This window comes from Diadema antillarum, unplaced genomic scaffold, assembly GCF_040938485.1.
Source record: "Diadema antillarum isolate AM-2024a unplaced genomic scaffold, OU_Dant_1.0 seq00000754_RagTag, whole genome shotgun sequence".
Taxonomy (NCBI): Eukaryota; Metazoa; Echinodermata; class Echinoidea; order Diadematoida; family Diadematidae; genus Diadema; species Diadema antillarum.
Genome location: NW_027271647.1, coordinates 913,704 through 935,389, shown reverse-complemented (window position 1 = coordinate 935,389; position 21,686 = coordinate 913,704). Strand labels below are relative to the sequence as shown.

General features: G+C 37.5%; 1 protein-coding gene and 1 long non-coding RNA gene across 2 annotated transcripts in view; one reads left to right on the top strand and one right to left on the bottom strand.

Moving 5' to 3' along the window:
* Positions 1 to 2,351: 2,351 nt before the first annotated feature.
* LOC139738573 (vesicle-fusing ATPase-like) overlaps positions 2,352 to 21,686 on the top strand; it is a 54,219-nt gene continuing 34,884 nt past the window's right edge. The window contains exons 1-4 of the mRNA XM_071649192.1: positions 2,352 to 2,439; positions 4,724 to 4,766; positions 13,333 to 13,421; positions 17,637 to 17,736. Of these exons, the coding sequence (XP_071505293.1) occupies positions 4,755 to 4,766; positions 13,333 to 13,421; positions 17,637 to 17,736 (201 nt within the window). The 5' untranslated portion in view covers positions 2,352 to 2,439; positions 4,724 to 4,754. The remainder of the gene's footprint in view (positions 2,440 to 4,723; positions 4,767 to 13,332; positions 13,422 to 17,636; positions 17,737 to 21,686) is intronic.
* Positions 8,532 to 10,529, bottom strand: LOC139738572 (uncharacterized). Its single transcript, XR_011711455.1, has 3 exons — positions 10,433 to 10,529; positions 9,797 to 9,902; positions 8,532 to 8,636 (listed from the first exon to the last, which is right to left on the bottom strand). It is a non-coding gene; the product is annotated as an uncharacterized lncRNA (long non-coding RNA).

Sequence of the window (21,686 nt, the reverse complement as noted above, 5' to 3'; positions counted from 1 at the left end):
GTATTACCCCAAGCAAGAATCCCGTAGTTTAAAAATCAAATCAATGAAATCATCAAAAGAAATTGAATATCATCGACATTCACTAACCTTTGATATGAAGAATTCAACATACCTCACCCCATTGAGAATCAATGCTGACGTTCATGACATTTTTATCTCTACATAATGTGAGCAGGGCCCCTTGGTAGAACAGTTAACCAACTGAAAGGGCTACCCTGCTAAAAGAATATTGAAATAAAATAAATAAATAAATAAACAAATAAATAAATAAATAAATAAACGCAGTAGCCTATATTTTGTTTTGCCATGGAGGGACCCATTGATTCTTTAAAGTCATTTGAATGTCAATGCTATATAGCATTTGACCTGGAATTATCACGTTAAAGAATTATTAACATTGATAATACATGAAACTTGTACAGCACAATTATCCACTTTGGTTAAGAACTTCATGACATAACAAAAGAAAAACTTATACAGAAAAACATAACAAGAGAATTTCCATTCACAACAGCGAGTGGACACACACATAAGGGCTTTTTACACTTGTAAAATTTTGCTTAGCCCCGGACCAACGGTGGGGCTAAGGGGGGGCCTTAGCCCCACCGTTGGTACGGGACTATCCTTAGCCCACTTTCTGTTTACACTCGTTTTTGCCAAAGTGGGCTAGCCCCACCGATAGTACGGTACTATCTGGCCCTGCAAAATAGCAGGGGTTAGCACCGCAATTGCGGTGCTAGCACCGCAATTGCGGTGCCAAGCAAGTGAGTGTAAACAGAACGAAAAAATAATCCTGGGCTAAGCGACGGAGACGAAGTCCGACCCTCACTGACCAATCAGAAACGAGGTAATCAAGTGCTGCCGGCGCGTGCGTGTACGTGTACAGTACACAGCGTAATTATGAATATTCATGTGGTTTGGAAAGTCCGGGGCTAAGAAATACGAGTGTAAAAAGGTCAGTTTTCTCCTTAGCCCCGGACAAGAGATAGTACGGGACTAATTGGCGAGTGTAAAAAGCTGAAAAAATTGGTACGGGACTAACGATAGTCCTGGGTCAGAGAAAGTCCGGGGTTAAGAAACACAAGTGTAAAAAGCCCTCTATTAGGTTCTCCAAATACAGTATATCCCCTGCAGGGGCGGATCCAGTGATTCTGTAAAGGGGAGGGGCACACACACACACACACACACACACAATGTATGGTGCTACTTCCAGGTTTCACAGTTTCATTTTGTTCTTTTTATCTATTTTGTTTTAACAAAAAAGGGGGCGCACTTGGTGCACCCCCACCAGGATCCGCCGCAACCCCCTGTAAAGGGAGGGTGAGGGTGGGGATAGATCAGGTGAGTCAACTCCCCAGCACTCATCAGGTAGGGTATAATTGCCATGGTGTCAGGATCTTGACAACTACTTTTTGAATAATGAGGTGTCCAAGAGAACAAATTCTTATGATTCGTGATTTCAGAAAATCTGCTAATTGGTCCATCTGCTGCAGATTTGCTCAATCACAATAAGCCAGTTCATAATAATTATGTGTCACTTTGAAAACAAGTGACAGGGCCGGCAGAACCGGAGGGGGGGGGGGGGGGGGGGAGGGGTATCGCCCCCACTTTTTTTTTTTGCACCATACAAAGGAATACATAAGGTGTCACCACTTTGGGCCCCCACTTTTTTTTTCTCCCCGGAAGTACATATAAAAAAGAAAAAGATAGAAACCTCTAAGTGTGAGCGCGGTAAGGCTTTGGTTTTGCACTGAAGACTTTTTTTTTTTTTGCTTGTTAGCTGAAGAAACCAGAAAGTGACACCCTACAGCACTAAAAAAAAAGAATAAAAAAGAAAAAAGAAGCAAACAAACAAAGAAACAAGGAAAGAAAGAGAGAAAAAAAGAAAGAAAGAAGAAAGAAAGAAATAAATAAAGAAAGAAAGAAACAAAGAAAGAAAGAAAGAAAGAAGAAAGAGAGAAAGAAAGAAAGAAAGAGAGAGAAAGAAAGAAAGAAAGAAAGAAGGAAAGAAAGAAAGAAAGAAAGAAAGAAAGAAAGAAGAAAGAAAGAAAGAAAGAAAGAAAGAAAGAAAGAAAGAAAGAAAGAAAGAAAGAAAGAAAGAAAGAAAGAAAGAAAGAAAGAAAGAAAGAAAGAAAGAAAGAAAGAAAGAAAGAAAGAAAGAAAGAAAGAAAGAAAGAAAGAAAGAAAGAAAGAAAGAAAGAAAGAAAAATCAAATAAAAAGGGTTCGGTTTTTGGAACATTTCAATGGCGTTCCATAACATATAAGGTGGAAGGAGGCAGACGCCGCCGGGCTAAACCAAACCCGTACGTTTGGTACTGTACGAATACGTACAACACGTACATTTCCCAGGCGCCTATCACAGGGCTTGCGATTGCTTGCTAGATCATTTAGCAGTAAATATTCTCCTGATTTGTTTCGTCAATTTCTCATCCATTCTGGTAAGTGAAAACTTGCATAATTCCATTCTTGTTTTATTATGCATATGATTTTTGCAACAGGATGTTTGTTCACTCGTTGCCGCTACTAAAATGCTATTAATGACATCAGGTTCCGCTTGCTTGCAGCTGCGATTGTGCAGACCAAACGTGATCTTTTCTGCCTGCCTCGGTCCTAGTGGGCGTCAGCTCAGCCACGTCGCTGCATCCACGTACAGCCGGTAGCGTGGCGGACAGATCAATGACATCTGACGTAGACTGAGGCACGCCGGCATAGCGGCGTAGTACAACTGGCCAACACCGTTAGTTTTACTAGTATATGTCTAGCCATTGCACATTCATGAGCAAGATGCAGCCATCTGTTTCTCTGGCTTGTTATACACGAGACGTCAACTCTTCATAAGGTGTACAGGAAACCGATTGAAGTCACAGACAGGTACAACTACAACCACGTCCCGCGCATCCACAGCGCAGGACAACTGACTGTCTAGCTATGGTAGAGTCATCTTAGAGAGAAACCCCTGACCTGGGGCCTAAGTGCTGTTCAATTTCTACTGTAAGACTAAAAGAGACATATGCTGGGAGACCTCAACTCAAACTGCTGATTCTAAGGCCAGGGAGTGCTGTATCTGTAACCTTGTTATCTAATAGTAATAGTAAATACTAAAATCGAGATCAAGTGAAAAAAAAAAATGTGTTATTTCTCCTGTTCATTTTGACTGTATTTGAGTGCACTGGCCACTGTGATTCATTTTCCTCTTTTGCAGCTAATATTGATGGTGAGACTCAGAGTCGACCATAATTGTGTGTTAACTGTTATAAAAGTAGACTCTACCATAGATGCAGAATATAGGCCAGTAAACTACAAGTTGTAACTTGTAGCTATAGAAATCTAGAATGGTGCAATAATAATGACCTCCGCCAAGGCCCAGGGGGGAGGTTTCATGTTTTCGTTACCGTTTGTTTTTCCATGTGCAAAATGATCAAAAAGTTGGGAACGGATTTAGATGAAACTTGCAGGGAAGGTTGAGAATGACACAAGGAACAAATTATTAAATTTTGGTAGTGATCCAGAAGCTTTTATGGATTTTATCAAGGATTTTTGATATTTTGATAGGTAGGGTCAATGAACTTATTGCGTTAAAGAGTTCAAGCTGTGCATTTTTGAGGTTTTCATACACGCAATAAAGTATGTGCCCTAGTTTCTGGTAGGGCGAGGTGCGCCGTGCAATAGAGGGTTTATGACGTAACAAAGGCTTCTATTGGGAAATGGGGCGATGGATGTACAAGTGTATAAGCTGTGTGGGTGGAAATCACTGATCACTGTAGACGAGCAAGATCATCGGTGGAAATTAGCTGCTTGGCGGAGGTCTGCGCTCTCAGAGTGCTTTTCTAGTTGTTGTAATGCAGGAGAAATGGACATGGAGACGACAATATTTTTACTTATGTTTTTTATTATCAATGGGTGGAAATTCAATTCATTGACAGCATGCAGTCACCATAATCTTATCCAGATCTCTCCTTCGTCCACTGTCTATCAGTGGCTTGGTCACATATAAATTTGCTGCTGTGCATTCCCTCCACTTACAAAGGGACTAGTTGTAAAACATGATATATTTGCGGCACGAAATTTTCACGAATTGGAGCCGACAGTCTTTTTCGTGGCATGAAATTTTCGCGAAATTCGTGAAATTAAAATGCACGCGAACATTCCTCGTTTTACAGTATCATAGCGTGGACTTGAGAGTTAGTGCTTAATAGTCCAATGTAGGAACTAAGATTTGCAGTTCACTCTTGGAAAAACAAACAAACAAACCTAATAAACAGTCTGTTTCAAAATTGTTGCCTATGTTTACAACACTCAAGGCCGAATATCCAAATCCGTCCGTTTGAAGTTTGCTCCCTTTCTTACTTGAAGACATTGCACAATATGCCTTTCCACTCACATATTCCACAGTAAGATACCTCATAAAGGCATACTGTCTACATGCACATTCCTGTACTGTGCAGCATTCAGGTGAGAGAGAAGAGTTACTCACCCTAGCTTAATATTTGCATCAATGGAGACGTACAAGTGTAGCCTACTGTAGGCCTACATAAGTTTGATGGAATACCATTTTGGAAATTACTGTATGAGATGGTGAGAATTGCTTTCAAATTGAAATGTTGCATGATCCAGACCCCTTCCAATTGTCGTCTGGTAAATGTTGTGTTCATTTCTACTTAGTAGGTGTAGAATTCTACAATATGTTTTTCAGATGTGTCTCTACTCTGTTTATATTTTCAGGTTCAGGCACGGATCGTGCAGTTAATTAGTCATGTCTATGAGGGTAAGTTACCTGATACCAAACTTTACACTGAGTCTGAATGTATATGATGTGCATGTAGTTTGCTTCGACTGTAAATAGCTTTGTTCATGTTTTGTTTTTGTTTTGTTTTTTTGCTTTTGTTTTATGTGGGGTTTTTGTGGGGGGTTAGGCTGGGGAGGATGAGGTTTGTTGTTGTTGGTTTGTGTGTGTGTGTGTGTGTGTGTGTGTGTGTGTGTGTGTGTGTGTGTGTGTGAACGAACAAGTTTCAAGCCAAACTAACAATATTAGAAGTTAGGTGTTAAATGAACAGAATGGAGAATCAGCTCAGTGTAATAGTAAAATTTTGCCTCTCTACTGAGTACTGTGTGTTGACTGCTGCTGCATATGAATTCCATTTCTGGATCTGGATGTGTAAGAGTGCATGACGACTGTTGTGGTATAGAGCATTTTTCTTCCCCCCACACACAAAAAACTCAAGCTCTGAAGAGGAAGTTCATCTCCATCAGTGCCAGTACCAATTTGTTTTTATTTTTTGAAGCAGCATATACTTGCTCCTCATCAACAACTAAGTCTTTTTTTTTTCTTTCTCTTTTTTTAAATCTGTCTGTTTTACTTGAATTTATTACTCTGCATTGGTTTTGTCTTTCGGTGGTTTTTTGTTTGTTTGTTTGTGTGTTTTTGTTTTGATGAGCTCAGAGATTGCATCTACGCTTGCAATGAATATTTTAGATATTTAGGCAATTTTGAGATCATCATGGTGATTTCGTAGAGTGCATGGAGCGATTGCATTTAGCATGTACATCAAATGGATGGAATTGATTCATTTCAGTGTCACTTTTGTATGAATATTGTAAGAACATCCTGTACTGGTGCAATTCATCGACTGGCAAGTATGGAGATCTAATAGGCAATAGATTCAATGTATGACATACATGAGACTTCACATATTATGCGGCTCTTATAACGCATGCAGCATTTTGGCACTCAAAAGTAGCTTCTTATGGCTCAGCCATTCTGTTGTACATGCATTCAGGCAAATCAGTACATTTCAAGTAGCTTCCATAAATTTGACACCAGTATGGACACAACAGCCAGGCAAATGCATCTGGGCATTTCCACAGTAAATGGGTAGTTTTAGGTTGGAAAAACATGAAAAATTAAAATTGTCTTCAGAGTATCCATATTTCAGAGTTTGGTTGCCTAATACCTATATTAAATATTTTTAAGTAGGAAAAGATAACTTTGTATTCAAATAGAGCTTGAGTGGGTATGTAAGTAAGACATGTGTAATAGCTATGGGGCGAACGCGTGTAACACATAGAGTAGGACAGAAATATTGGAATGATGGATTCCTCATACAAAGAATACAAATATTGATTTCAAATCATCTGACACTATTTATTGTGCTGATACATTATGATAAGAACAATTTAGGGTGTCCATATTTGTGAAAACATTCATTATTTGTGTCATTTTGAAGTGTGCATTCATGATTAATGCCAGAAAATTTGTGCATCATATCCGAAAGGTGAGATCATGTTTGTACTAAGTTCCTCCATAATCGGGCAAACTGTTGTCATATTCATATCTGTATGGGTGCATGTGTGTGTGAGGAAAAGCCAAAGCTTCATTGGCATAGAGTTTCTTGAAATTCCAAAGTACATGATATGACATGTATCACTGCATTAGTGGTGAACGTATGTAACACAAGAGTAGGACAGAAACTTGAACTTTACAGAGTTTTTTAATTTCCAAGGTATACAATACACTCCCATTCTCCAGTATATTGTGTAGTTCATTTTAAACCACAATGTGCAGCATATACAAAGGCTGAAATATCGAAATACTGTATGCAAAGGAGCATTTTGCTGTTGTCATTGGGTCAGCAGTTACCATTTCGTGTCCATTACACCTTGAATTGATATTCCTACATACACATACATGTAAATCAAGTGGATTGTATTTGCCTGTCCAAATTTAAAACTAAAGTGATTTTTTTTTTTACTGATACAAAATTACATACAAATGTATTGATACAGTTTATAAGGAATTAACTAGAATTTCAGTCATCACATCCCAAACTCAATCAACACACAGGCTTTGGAAACAAGAATTAAAACTTGCATTGTTCATTTTTCTATTGCATTTAATGTCCATCAGCCACAGTCAGAAACATAAAGCAGTTAATGTACCAATAGCTGATATCAATGTGAAAAGAAACTGTTATTTGATAACTAGTGCAACAGTTAAATCTGTTCATTTCAATTTACATTCATTTGAAAATGAATAGTTGTAACATTCATTAAGGAAATAATCCTAATAGGAAATCAATACACAAAGAATGACACTTTCTGAATTGTTCAGTGTTTCTATAGTAGCCATGATATAAAAAATCATGGGCATACATACTCGAGCAGGATTTGAACCTACGACCCCCTGATCTCCGGACAGGCGTCATCTCCACTAGACCATCGAGTTTCTGCCTGACAGCAGAAAAAAAAAATAATAAATCATGGACGTACATACTCGAGCAGGATTTGAACCTACGACCCCCTGATCTCCGGACAGGCGTCATCTCCACTAGACCACCAAGCTTCTGCCTGACAGCAGTGAAAACATCTTGACAGAAAAATTCCATGAATTTGAAAGCACCCTTTTCTTTGCCTGCCAATTCAATGCAGTGTACATTTTTATATGGTGTATCTAGGCTCATACAGGCTCCATAAACAAGAATTAAACTTGCATTGTTCACTCTTTCATCGCCTTAATGTCCATCAGCCATAGTTAAGAAACATATGGTTTATCAAGAATAATACTGATATCTCCTTATACTTTCGGCTTTATTGCAAACATTTTAAATGGTAGGATATTGTGATACAACAGACTGACACTATATGCATCAAATGTGATATCTTGAACATATTTCAAATCACTGCTCCCAAAGGTAAACTGGACCTTTAATGTAAATCAGTCACAGTAAGAAACATAAAAAAGTTAATGTGCCATCAACTGTTTTCGAAGAATAACACTTTCCGAAATGTTCAGGTACTGTCGGAGAACTCTTAACTTTACAATCTATGCGTTGATTTGTAAATTAGACAAAAAAAAAAAAAAACACACGCACAAAAAAACCCACCCTTTTTATGTGCCCGCCCATTCGATACATATGCATTCAAATGGTGTATAAGGCCCATCCTGGAATTTCAGTCATCATATTCCAAACTCAATCAACATACATTGTTCGTTCTTGTATCGCCTTAATGTTCATCAGCCACAGTAAGAAACAAAGCAGCTAATGTAACAACTTTTTTATTCAGTTGTATCCCTGTTTATATCTTCCTTTACAACAAAAGGGATGGTAAGTATTGATTTAGGTGATGACTCAGCTTTTAACTTTTTGAAATAGCATATAGGTTCTCTTAAAGGCATTGAAAGTTTACTTAAGTGAAAATCAGTTTTGAAAAGGCTGAGATATCCAAAAAGAAAGTTGAACAAAGTGATCCCCATAAAAGTTGAAACCCAGATCTTCTATTTAATTAACATTGGTTTAATTTGTGGTTTCATACCTCAGCCATTTGAAGACCATGTTTCATAAGCTAAAATTTGAATTCCTTGTAGAATTGTATGCTCATAAAAATTTCATAAGTGGTTTCTTAGTACATTGTATCTTGCAAAAAATTAAAAGCTCAAGTCATATCTGATATAGTTTACAACTTGAAGAAAAAACAGCAACTGCTGTCTTGTGGTGCTTTGCTCCTCCAAGAGAATGGGATCAGGCATTCTGCACAGGATATTGTTTGTAGATTCTCCGGAGAGGTTGTCTTTGAACAACCACTTGAAAACTCCATGCCTTGGTTTCCCCATCAAGTCATCATCCAGGATGTCTTTTACCTGTCAAAAAAAAAAAAATTATACATACATAATCAACAAATACATATATTGAGTTCGTTTTATCACAATTTTTGAAAGTTTGGAATATTCCTACATACTGAGTGCAGATAAAAGATTGTTCAAAAGCCATGTACATGTCACCCGCAATTGAAATATAGTTAAAACATTTTGCTGCATAGTTATTCCGTAAACCAAGCAATAAAATACACAAACTACAAATACAGTAGACTCTTATTTTTTAAAAAAATGGAATTTTAGAAAAAAAAAACTGTTACTGTAGACAACAAAAGTATGTGTAGCCATCCAATTTGAAGAGCTGTGTTTTATCTAACAATCTTCATTCAAAGACATCTAATAATAAAACATTTCCAGTAAGTTTTGAATACACTTGTATAGGATTATAGAAATTTGGAGGAGGCCGTGAGTTATCGCTATCTTCGAAAGGTAATGTGTAATATTTATTTTTTGCTGCAGACAGCAATTGAGTATCAACACCTCTGCACAATGTTTGCCCTCTTGAATTTCTTTTCTGTTTGATTATTTAGTAATGTACGCAATATTTATAGATTTTGGGAAATAAATACAGAATACTTCTGTACATAAAAGCAATGTATGTTTATCATAGAAAAATAAAAGTTGACCTCCAATCTATCAACCCACCTAGCAACCTTTCCTGGCCAAAGTTTCAAAAAAAAAAAAAGGATAGGTGTAATTCTTGGTATCGCCAATACCTAGTTGCCGTGCGGAGAGCAGTGTTTTAGATGCATTATGAGATAGCTTACAGGACAAACTTGACCTGGTTTTGGCTGCTCATGCACTCAGATCATGCTCTATCTTTATCCAGAGGTATTTTTGTTGAAGATTTCTTCGCTTTCCATCATGTGACCAGCACATTGAATCAGTAAAACTTAAAAACTTCCAACTCTTTTAAGCTGAATTTTAACCAAGAAAAAAGGGATGGCAATGGAAAAGCAGACAATTAACTCCATTGAATCATATGGGAACTGCGACCTCTTAGCGTGAGACAACCAGAAGTGAACAAGGGCACAAAAGAATCCCAAAGTGTATCTGTGACAGAGCTCTTCAGCATGCACAGAATTTTTTTGCGCACTGGCGATACCGAGAATTGATTGCAACTTCATGAAAATATGCATACATACCTTATCACTGGAAAGCAAACATGCTTGGCATGATGAAAAGATGCTCTGGGCACTCAGAGATTTAAAAAATTTCCACCAAAAGCTGTAGAACACGGCAATGCAGCTTCTATAAATAGAATGATAGTAACATAGGGTGAAAACCCCGATAACCACAGATATGGCTACACGACAACGGATAAAGATATTACCAAAAACAACAAAAGGAGGGCTAACTATAATTGTACATAATCATTCAAAAAGATATCTATGATAAAATCTTTATAATAAAAAAGAATATGCCATAGTGTCAAAAAATATGGAGGCCATGGCTTCTATCTTTGAAGGGTAACAATCACTGTTTGTTTCACACTGTAGAAAGCAATTCAATATCTCCTACAAACATCCTACACAAATTGCTCTGCAATCATTTATTCATGTATGCACTATAAATTTATATACTTTAAAAATGAATAAGAACTAGTCATGTACATAAAAGGAACTTCTTTTTTTTTGTCATGGTCTGGAAAAAAAAAAATATATATATATATATATATATTATGCACCCTTAATATATTTAAGAGTGCCAATGTAGCAGCCTTTTTGGCCAAAAAAAAAAAAAGGAAGATTACATAATGAAATTAAAATATGCATTCACACCTTATCACTGAAAAGCAGACAGGCTAGTCATGATGAAGGGATGCTCTGGGCACTCAGAAAATCTCCACCACGAGCTGTAGAACAGGGCCACGCAGCTTCTATAGTGATAATCGTATCAGAAGAAAACCCCAAATACAGTGCATGCACACATGTGGCTACATGACAATGGACCAAAATATCATGGAAGACAACAAAATGAAGACTACACATGTACCAGTTCTATGACATCTACAAATAAAATATTTACAATACATAATAGCATGGCATTAAAAATATGGAGGTCATGGCTTCTTTGAAAGGTATTACTGTTACTTGTAATGTTTGTTTTCCACTGTAGAAAGAGATTTAATATCTCCTACACAATTTGCTTAGTGGTCATTAATTCATGTATGCAATACAAATTTATAATCTTCATTAAATAAATACAAAATAGTTCTGTAAATAAACATAACATCGCAGAATTTCTGCGAAGTGAAGTTGCGGAACTTTGGTCATGTCATATATTTATTAGAGCAGAAAGATTTGGGGCTGATTTCATGACAGGGATCGTTTTTAGGACACGACACAGGCCAGCAAAGAGCAAACATGCATGGTGGATGGTGCGACAGCTGGAATGAGGCTCTGCACAGATAACTGTCCAGGCCACAAAAGACAGGGTGTTATGGACATATTGTACATTGAGTCAGGGTCACTCAGCTCCAACGAGCCCTCCCGCAAAATCACAAAAATATGTATATACACCTCACCGTAACACTGGAAAGCAGACAGGCTGGGCATCAGCATGATGATCAAAGGGACGCTCTGGTCACTCAAGACACAGATTGAATCACTACTAAAAGGTGCAGAACAGGGCAGCACAGCTTCTCACATCAGTTGCTAGTTGTCTAGTCTATATCAAAACATAGAAATAGAATCTAAATAAATTAATCATATCATGAGAGAACTGCAATCCATGAGCTCATGTGGATGAAGGACAACATTAACAACGTTAGAAGTCGAGTTTGCACTTTGCTTAGGCAGAAATAAATCAAGCCAAGTCCCGATGTAGGCCTGGTAAATTTTCTTTTCTAACTTGTTTGATCATGGGTGTCTACATACACTAACGATATCGTGTGGTTACACTTGCACTTAGGACTCATGTCACTAGCGTAGCGCTAGCCTGGCTTTCGAAATTCAATATTAAAATGTTACAGTTACACTCGTTTCGTAAACTGAATAGCGAGTTAACGTTAACACGGTTACAGTGCGTCAGCTCACGATGGACAGTGGAGTTAAACTTGTATTCAGCCATTTTAAGTACCACTCTTGACTTAGCTTTCGTTCACTGCTGTTCTGTCACTGTCATTTTGGTTTTATTTTGAGGAAAAAATATTACGAAAAGATGAAAAGAAAGATTGTTTGAAGCTGGAAGCAACGAAGAATTTACTGACAAAAAATAACACATGTGGGACTTGGCTCAGTTATCGTCCGTGTGAACTCGAAAACGAGTAGTGAAAGCAAGCATACAGAGAATCTCAAAAGAATTTCTAATAATGCCAGCAGGGCCATTAATCCTAAAAATACGGAAGATTCTACTCTAGAATGCAAAATTTACCTTTTGTCAGCGAGAGTCGTAATCACCTCCGTCATATTCAGATCTGAGCAGTCGATGCTGGATTGTACGCAATGCAGACATAAGTCACATAACACGGGAAATTTCATGCGAACGATACGCAACCTCGGACAGAACGGCGCGAAACGAGCAGGTAAGCAAGACATGGGAACGATCTGTCTGAGTTACGCGCGTGCGAACACACGTAACGAAGACCGATTGTCGATTCTGTCCACCGTTCGTGCGTCCCACCAAGCGGAGCGTACCCACTGAACGCACGTAACATACTGGACAGAATTAGAAACGGAAGCTGAAGCTAGATAACTAAATGTTCTGAAAAGACAGCTATGCTTTTGGCGCGAAACCGAAAGCAGATGTCTAACTTCAGGGTAGTGTCGGCGTTTCCGTGTTAAATCGAACGACTCTGGAGTGTCTCAACCAGCAGTTACGTACGTTCGCGGCGTGGACAGAAAATTGAATTTGGTAACTTTGAATACGGATATTAAATATTTGATTTAATCTTCTGTTGAACTAGTGAAACCTAACTTGAAACTGTGGTCAGCAAAGTGTATGTAACACAAAATAACTGCACTCTGACGCCTGGAAACCAAACGAAATTGAGGCCGAACGTACGTAACTGAAGTAGGACAGAACGCCGACCTTTTTGGTCCAGCTTGCTTTCCACTCTCTCAAAACTCGTGTAATCGTTCAGGGCGAACAAGAAAATGATTTCTCGGTGCATTGACGATAAATTTTGAATTATAATCCATCCAGGGTGCGTGTCTTCTAAGAAAATTTATTTTATACAAGTTACAATTTATGTCAATTTTTATTTCAAATTTGCACATTATCAACAATATTAAATAAAAACAAACAAACCAGCAGATCACAAAAAAATGACAAAAAGACTCAACGAGGTTGAATATTTTATTTCACCTTGCCACATTCATTCACGAAATAAACAAAAAAAGATGATAAAAACAAATATATTCAAATGAAATTGCTCTATGTCTAGAGTGCATAAAACTACCCATTTACCGTGGAATTGCCCATCTGTATGCTTATTATATATTTATATACTTGCATACCTGTCGTGTGGCATTGCTTTAATCTGCTTAATGATGACTTTATATCAAAATTGTGTAAAATTTGCTTTGATAGCATTCATACAGGTATAGGTATACATTGTAGTACTTGATTTTAACAAGATATCACATTTGAAGATGAAAAATTTGTGGTCATTTTGATCCCCCCATGATGGAATCTTTCTATTCTCTCTCTCTTTTCCATCTTTTAATGAACATGTTAGGAGATGAAGGCTGTCCGCTGCCCAACGGACAAGCTGTCCCTTACCAACAGGGCTGTGCTCTCAGACAAAGACCCCTTCTCCAGATCTGAGTAAGTACATGATGCTCAATTTTTTATTTATTTATTTTTTCTGTTGGATGGATGAAGATGAAAGAGAGAGAGAGATGAAAACATAGTGGGTCAAATCCAGAAACAACACAAAGCAGACCATTCCCCTCCCCCCCCCCAAAAAAAAAAAAAAAAATAAAAAATAAAATGAATAAATATGAAGATAGTGATAATTGATAAGGCCAAGTAAAAAAAGAAACCAGTTTCTCGTCCTCGCGCGCATCGATTTTGGCCGCCGCATCGATTTTTTTACTATTTACTATTTTCAAAATGGCGCTGAAAATACCAAGAAATTCATAATTCTCGTCCCAGCCCGCTGCCCGCCCGCATCGATTTTCAGTTGCGGCATCGACTTTTTTTTTTATATTTACTATTTTTTCGGCCGTGTCTGTAGCTGTCCAAATCGGGTCCCCATCGCACGCATGAACACATTCGAATGTGTAGAGGCCCGTACACTCTGCTCTGTAACGTTGCATCTCCAGTGACGGCGATGTATTTTGAAGAGAAAATGAGTGCGCTTTTCCAGCAAATGTGGAATTGTAAAATGGGTGTATCTACAAAATAAATAACTTTTCCACGGATTCTCGTTTGTATCGTATTTCTGCGGGATACTTTTCTTTACGACGTAAATTCACGGACACGGCCGTGAATCGTAACATCTGTAGTGTGGTATACAGGGCAGGGGAAGCTCGGTATATAAAACGAACACTGCTATAACGAGATATCGGTTATTACGAGGAAATTTTCCGGTCCCAAATTTCCTTCCACACAAGTCCATGTGAAATGCTACTCTTATAGCGAGATCGGCAATAACGAAATAACTGCTATAACGAGATAAATTTTGTGATTTCCAAACAAAGAAAAACATAGCCAATACAAACCTGATATAGCGAGGTAAAGCAAAATGTCTTCGGGTAAAGCTTAACTTCGCCTGTGCTATCACGGTCCGAGATTGTAAAGCTCGATGCGCCAAAAACTGTCTTGTACACACACATTTTCTTCATGACAGTTCACTCTACAGCTAGCCCCGCATGTTGTACGCGTATGTATGTGTGTGTTTGCGCACTGATACATGCAGAAAATGTGGCGGGACGGCCGTATACATGACATCATCATGACATTTAGCAAGTGTGAGGCAATCTGATGCTGTGATTGGCTTTCTACGTAGGGACTTCCCCATCTACACACACACATGCAGTTATAATGTACATACAGAATGTGTCACACACACACACACAGCATTGTGCAGACCATATTCAAGCTTTCCACACACAACACCCATACCATAACCACATACCAATCCACAGACGATCTTGACACAATCGCAAGCTATGTAGATTTACAAATTCAAACATATATTCTACAATTAATAAGAAAAACATTCTTGATATCGGATTTCATTGGCGAAAAAAACATCTTCTTACCCATAAAGGTGAGTAATTACCTCACACACATTACCAAGACACAGTTATCAGTACCTGGTATTGATTGAAAGATGATGGGTAGTCCCACGTGTGCAAATTAATGTCTTTATGTTATGCCTTCTTTTATGCCTACTGATATAACGAGATATCGGCTATAACGAGGAAAACGACCCGGTCCCGACCATCTCGTTATATCGAGTTTCCACCTGTACAATCATCATCCAAATGACGAGTGATTATCAAATGTCTTTTTAGAACATGAAGAAACATCTTTGTTTAATGCTATAAAGCCATAAATCGTATCATTTTGACATCCATCTGCAATTGTACAAGCCAGTTTCCAGTTGAATGTGCTACAATTGTATACCTGTGAAGAAATGCATAATTATACATACACTGTATACCAGCTGTGTGGACACAAAATGTCACAAACACAATAATAAATAAAGCAGTGTTTTGAATATCATGGAATTTATTTCAGTCGTACATTTGTTGAAAGACATGTTTTATACCTGTTTCAATTTATAGCACAATACATCAGAATTGCAAGTACACTGGTATCAGAAATGCCATTACAACACGAAATACCAGTATTAAGATGGTCATTTTCCCTTGACATCTGTAATGGAAAGAAAAAGCAAATGTATTTCTGCATGCATGAAGTTTCATTTCAAGTATGCTATATCTATTTGTTTGAAAATGCACAGAGTGCAGGCAAGACATACACTTGGGACCTGGTCTCTCATAACACAGCTACCACTTAACAGAGTGATATTTCATTTCATAAATTGGATATAGAAAATAGTAAAGCCCTCTCTCGTTACTTTTCTCAGAATTACCGGACGAGAAACACATATTACTTTCATTTTGACAATCCTCGAAAAAATAGTAAGATATCAAATAGTAAGGACCTCCCTCATCGCCTTGCTCAAAAAACCCGGACGAGAAACTACTTTCTTTTTTTACTTGGCCTAAAGTGTGACAAGATGATAAACGTATGATGCCAGTATATTTCATTATTAAAACTATTTGCTTAATACATTTTGTTGAAAGTGTTTTTCATTTGTATTGCAGTGTCTCTGTCCATTGCATAATTCCTGTCCCATAGGGCATTGAACTGAGGGTAAAAAATTAAGTTGTGTTGGATGTCCAAGTTGACCCTCAGTCAATCTTTTCTTTATGAGATCTTTAAAAACTCCTCAACTTTTTAAGAGGATTTTTTTTTTTTTATACCAGGTTCCTATAGGGAGGGGTATACATGTAGTTGCCCCATGCAATTGAGTATGAGTCATCTCCAGATTCCCAGGGTATCATTCAATGTGCTGACTTCCCAGCACTTCTCAGATATATCAAAAAGTTATTGAACACCTCTCTCTTTATTTACATGTATGTGCTATTTAGGGCTTTAGAATAGCATAGCATTTCGACGTCGACACTTGGCGCTCCATACAAATTGTCCATGGTTTAAACCATGGTTTCAATTGTACCACCTTCGTGAATTCAGGCCCTAGAGTTTATGACATCTTGCTTATGTGTACATCAATATAAAGAAAATAAAAGAAGAATTCCACAAAAATTCATTTTTCATGAAAATTACACATTCAGTCAACGTGTTGACATACATGCATGAGTTAAGGGTAATATTATTCCCCTTGCTCTCTGAAAGAGGTAAGTCATGTGCTCTTTCATTAAGCTAGAAAAGTGAGAGTATGTTGAATTTTCTTTAATTTACTTATATTGTTGTCCACACATGATGTCATAAAATGTGTTCTGATAATGTTGCTGCTTTCACTCAATCCACATTGCTCTTTGGGTTTGGGTTTCCTTTAATGAGATACAATGTAATGTGTAGATATGCATACTTCCATAGTTAACCCGTTGAGGACTAGTCCTGAATGTACTTGAACAGGTGTCTATGGGAACTGATGTTAGAGCAAAATTAACTCTTCCTCGATAGGCTAAACTTGCTAATTGAAGTTAATAGGGAAATTCTGTTCAAAGGCTACAGAGCATGTATGGAATTTGAATAGATTTGGGCCAAGGTTATGGTGCAATGAGTAATTTACTACATTGATTCTGGCTAAGACTCTGAACTTGTCACTAGTCATAATTTAAGGTCAAAGTCTGACCTAATCATTATTAATATGCCAATTTTAGAAACATTATATGGCACAGTTTTACCAGCTCATGTGTACTGTAGATTCTTCTATAAATGGGAAATTCTTTCTGTCTCTCAGCTGTCAATCTTTATTGGCCAAGGATCAAAGGTTGTCAATATTTTCTAGCATCACAAAATAGGAAGAAATGTATTGTATGTGATGGAATTAATTTTTTTGTTGAAAAAAGCCCCCCAAAACACCTTATGTATAATGTAGAAAGGCCTGTCAAGTCCAAATAAGGTGCCTGACCTGAAGGGTTATCTATGAGGAAGTATACAGTGTGCTTTAATATCTGACTTAATAATACACATTTGTAGGTGTATACTGTAAAAGTGGATATTTTTGCGCGACTAATTTTTCGCGCTCGGGTGGGTAAGAAGAGTTTCGCGTGTTTTTAATTCCGCGGAATCACGACATCACGCACAGGAACAAATGGCAAACAAAAATATTCGTGTGCTTTTATTTTCGCGCTAGTTTCTGGTTGCGCGAAATGCGCGAAAATTTCAACACCGCGAAAATTTCCACTTTTACAGTACGTAATGAACCAAAGTTTTTATTGTTCTTATATAAATGTTTTGTTTTGTTTTGTATTGTTTTGTTTTATACACAAACAGGTTCATTGAAGTGTACACAGGTCCTGGACAGAGTTTTGTGTTCACAACATGCTCTTTTAGTGACATCAAACCTGGTGAAATAGGATTCAGCCTGCCACAGGTAAGATAACTATGCCAGTTTTGGAAATTGTGTTAGCTGTGAATGCCAATTAAACTGTTTGTTTGAATTTGTGTGACAGATTGTGCTGATTTTTGATGACTCCCAAATGTTGGGTTGTCAATATTCAACATACTTGCAGAATGCAGGAAAGTTACGTACTGGAAATGTTGTTTTCATACAGTGTATTTTACTTTATGTGTGACAGCCCATTACCTCATACCATAGGTCATGCAATGCTTCCATGCAAAGTATGGTCCTGTATTTAAAGGATACAACAAACAAAACCAGCAGTGCTTAATTGTCGTACCATAAGGATGAATGTTTTAAAATTCATATTCCTCACTGCAGCATGCATTAGATTTTTATATGTCAGAAGTTTCTCATGTTTTGAAGATGTTTGCGTTCATAAGAAGTGCATAAAGACACAAAGATCTCTGAATACACAAGGAGTACATACAGTTGTAAAGACATGTAGATCATGGAATTCAAAAGGAGTACATAAAGACATGAAGGCTTGTGAATGTTGATATTGATTGTGGGAAAAAAAGTATGTTGTGGCTGTAATTGTTATGTATAAGGGTCTGGGAATACAAAATCATTATTTTGCTTTTTTTGTGTGTGTGGATGAAATATGCAAATTTTTAATGGTAATCTCATTAAGGTAGCATGTCTTTATTCACAGTGTCCAGGTACATTCCTTCAAAATTTACCATCTTCCATAGACGACTTGCTCAAAATCTATACTGTCACACTGTCTAATAGCAGCAAGCCCCAACCCAGAGTAGTAGGGGTTCAGCCCAAATGCTTTTATTGAGAGCACAGACATTGCAAAACTAGATGAGAAAGCTGAACAAGAAAGGGAGAGAGAGAAAATAGGGAGATTTAGAGAGGAAGAGATGAAAGCAAAAAAGGAAGAAAGAAAGAAGAAATATCAGTCTATCAAGATCGTGTATGTTGGAAATCTTGGATGGCGTATAGTTCATAAATTGCCAACGGCCAGTGAAAATTACCACACAGCGAAAAGCTCTCATGTCGATTTTGTTTTTGCCAGGGTGTAATCAGTGTTTAGAGACATGTGGTACCTAGGAGAGTCTGCATTTTAATGACTTGGTTTGTAGCCAGTGATATTTAAAAAATCTGTGTTGTTCTGCCTATTGAGTGCCCCTCCCTTATTTTTTTTTCCCACAATGCAGTTTATGTAGTTTTGTCTACTATTTGAAATCAGTGATTATTGGCACATTTTTCATCCTAAGAAGCCTCTAGAGGTGGCTTCTCTGTGTGCACTGAAACAAAATGATGGATATACATCTAGCACAGAATGGCCATCTTGAAGCATACATGTAAATCATAGTCCCATGAAACTATAGATGTGGAAATGTACAATGTACAGCATGTTATGATTCTTATGTATAACAAAACTTTGCAAGCGATAGTTGAAGGCCACATCATACAAGTTGTACATTTAATTATGCATTGATAGAACTAGAAATCTGAGCAAAGCGATTACACACTTGCATCGCTGATGGGTGCAGCAAGTAAAGTATGCATGACTATCAAAAATAGCTTGTGTAGAAATTATTTAAAGACAAAGAAGAGCTCCATGCAACAGTATCAAAGTGCATTGTAAAGCTGTACGTCTTGTACTTCAAATCTACTATGTTAATAGTATAAATTCATCCCCTTCAAAGTACATAACACATCAATTCATGACTACAGGATACACATTGTACCATGCTAATCTTACCAGATTTTGAAGCAAACCTTCTTGAAGAAGTAGAATTTATGATTTCATCTATTATGAGGTTTGCAGATGTACAGATAGTTATTCTAAAAACCAGTGTTTAGCTGTAGATCTGTTTGAATCCTTTCGTCTTTATTGTCATGTTATAATTGTCAGTCCTTCATCTGTATGAAACTATTTAATTGTGTACATTTAAATGTCTGACTGTAATTTGTATTTTTCTTTGTTGGAAGTGATACGGATGAAGTGAAATGAAATAAAATTTGCTACCAATTACCACTATTTTTCATTGTGGTAGTAAAGGTACAAAGTAGCAGTAGTTAGTAAGATTGATACCAGTAGTTTGTACATTGTCGCAGTAGAACTTGAAGTAATGATGATAATGGTTGTTATAATATTAGTAGTGGAAGTAATTTATGATAATAATGTAAAAAATTCAAGATTACTGTATATGACTTTTTGACTGCACCATCACCATAATTACTCTCATTGTCGCAAAGATTTGTCACTACAGAAACAACATTTATATTATTGTCCCCGCCGAACGAGTTCGAGCAGGGGACTATGAAACGGGCTCCGTACGTGTGTGTGTCCGTCCGTGTGTTCGTGTGTGCGTCCGTGTGTGATCAAAATCTTCAATTTGCTACTTCTCTGTCATTTATGAGCCAATTTTGATTCTGTTTGCTTTATATGATAGCACTACATGGGAGCTTTGAAACTTCTACACAGAATTTCAGTCGTGACCTTTGACCTTGACCTTTGACCTATATTGTACATTTTGCTACAAAATGCTACTCCTTCGCCATTTCTAACCCGATTTCGATTCCGTTTGCTTTATGTGATGGCACTAGGTGAGGGCTTCAAAACTTCTACACAGAATTTTGACCTTTGACTTCTTTGACCTTTGACCTTGATTTTTGACCTGTATTGTACATTTTGCTACAAAATGCTACTCCTTCGCCATTTCTAACCTGATTTCGATTCCGTTTGCTTTATGTGATGGCACTAGGTGAGGGCTTCAACACTTCTACACAGAATTTTGACCTTTGACTTCTTTGACCTTTGACCTTGATTTTTTGACCTATATTGTACATTTTGCTACAAAATGCTACTCCTTCGCCATTTCTAACCCGATTTCGATTCCGTTTGCTTTATGTGATGGCACTAGGTGAGGGCTTCAAAACTTATACACATAATTTTGACCTTTGACTTCTTTGACCTTTGACCTTGATTTTTGACCTGTATTGTACATTTTGCTACAAAATGCTACTCCTTCGCCATTTCTAACCCGATTTCGATTCCGTTTGCTTTATGTGATGGCACTAGGTGAGGGCTTCAAAACTTGTACACAGAATTTTGACCTTTGACTTCTTTGACCTTTGACCTTGATTTTTTGACCTATATTGTACATTTTGCTACAAAATGCTACTCCTTCGCCATTTCTAACCCGATTTCGATTCCGTTTGCTTTATGTGATGGCACTAGGTGAGGGCTTCAAAACTTCTACACAGAATTTTGACCTTTGACTTCTTTGACCTTTGACCTTGATTTTTTACCTATATTGTACATTGGCTACAAAATGCTACTCCTTCGCCATTTCTTACCCGATTTCGATTCCGTTTGCTTTATGTGATGGCACTAGGTGAGGGCTTCAAAACTTCTACACAGAATGTTGACCTTTGACTTCTCTGACCTTTGACCTTGATCTTTTGACCTATATCGTACATTTTGATACTAAATGCTACTTCCGGCGGGGACATATTTTACGCACCGCGTAATTTCTACTTTTCCTTGTATTGGATGGCTATGAATTACCAGGGAATATTGCACAAGTTAGGGCCAATATTGCGCGAATTGAAGATGAGTGCAATTTATTGACTCTAACGAGTGCAATGTTCCCTGGTATTCCATGAATGAAGACCATCCAATATAATTATTAGCATCTATGCAATCAAGTACAGCATTAGCAACCATGAACTGCACAAAATTACCCAACTTCTACGAGTTCGTCTTTGAAGTTGACTCGGCAGTCCCATCCCAGCGCTGAAAAGGGGAAGCCCCTAAAACTGCGTATGAAACAAACAACTAGCAAGATGTTTGCGCGCTTGTGAAAAATGTAACAAAATGACGCGCACTAGTAGCAAGCGTTTGCGCATTCAGCAAGCGCTCACGCAATAAACGAGACAGAATTGAATATGGTGTGATCTTG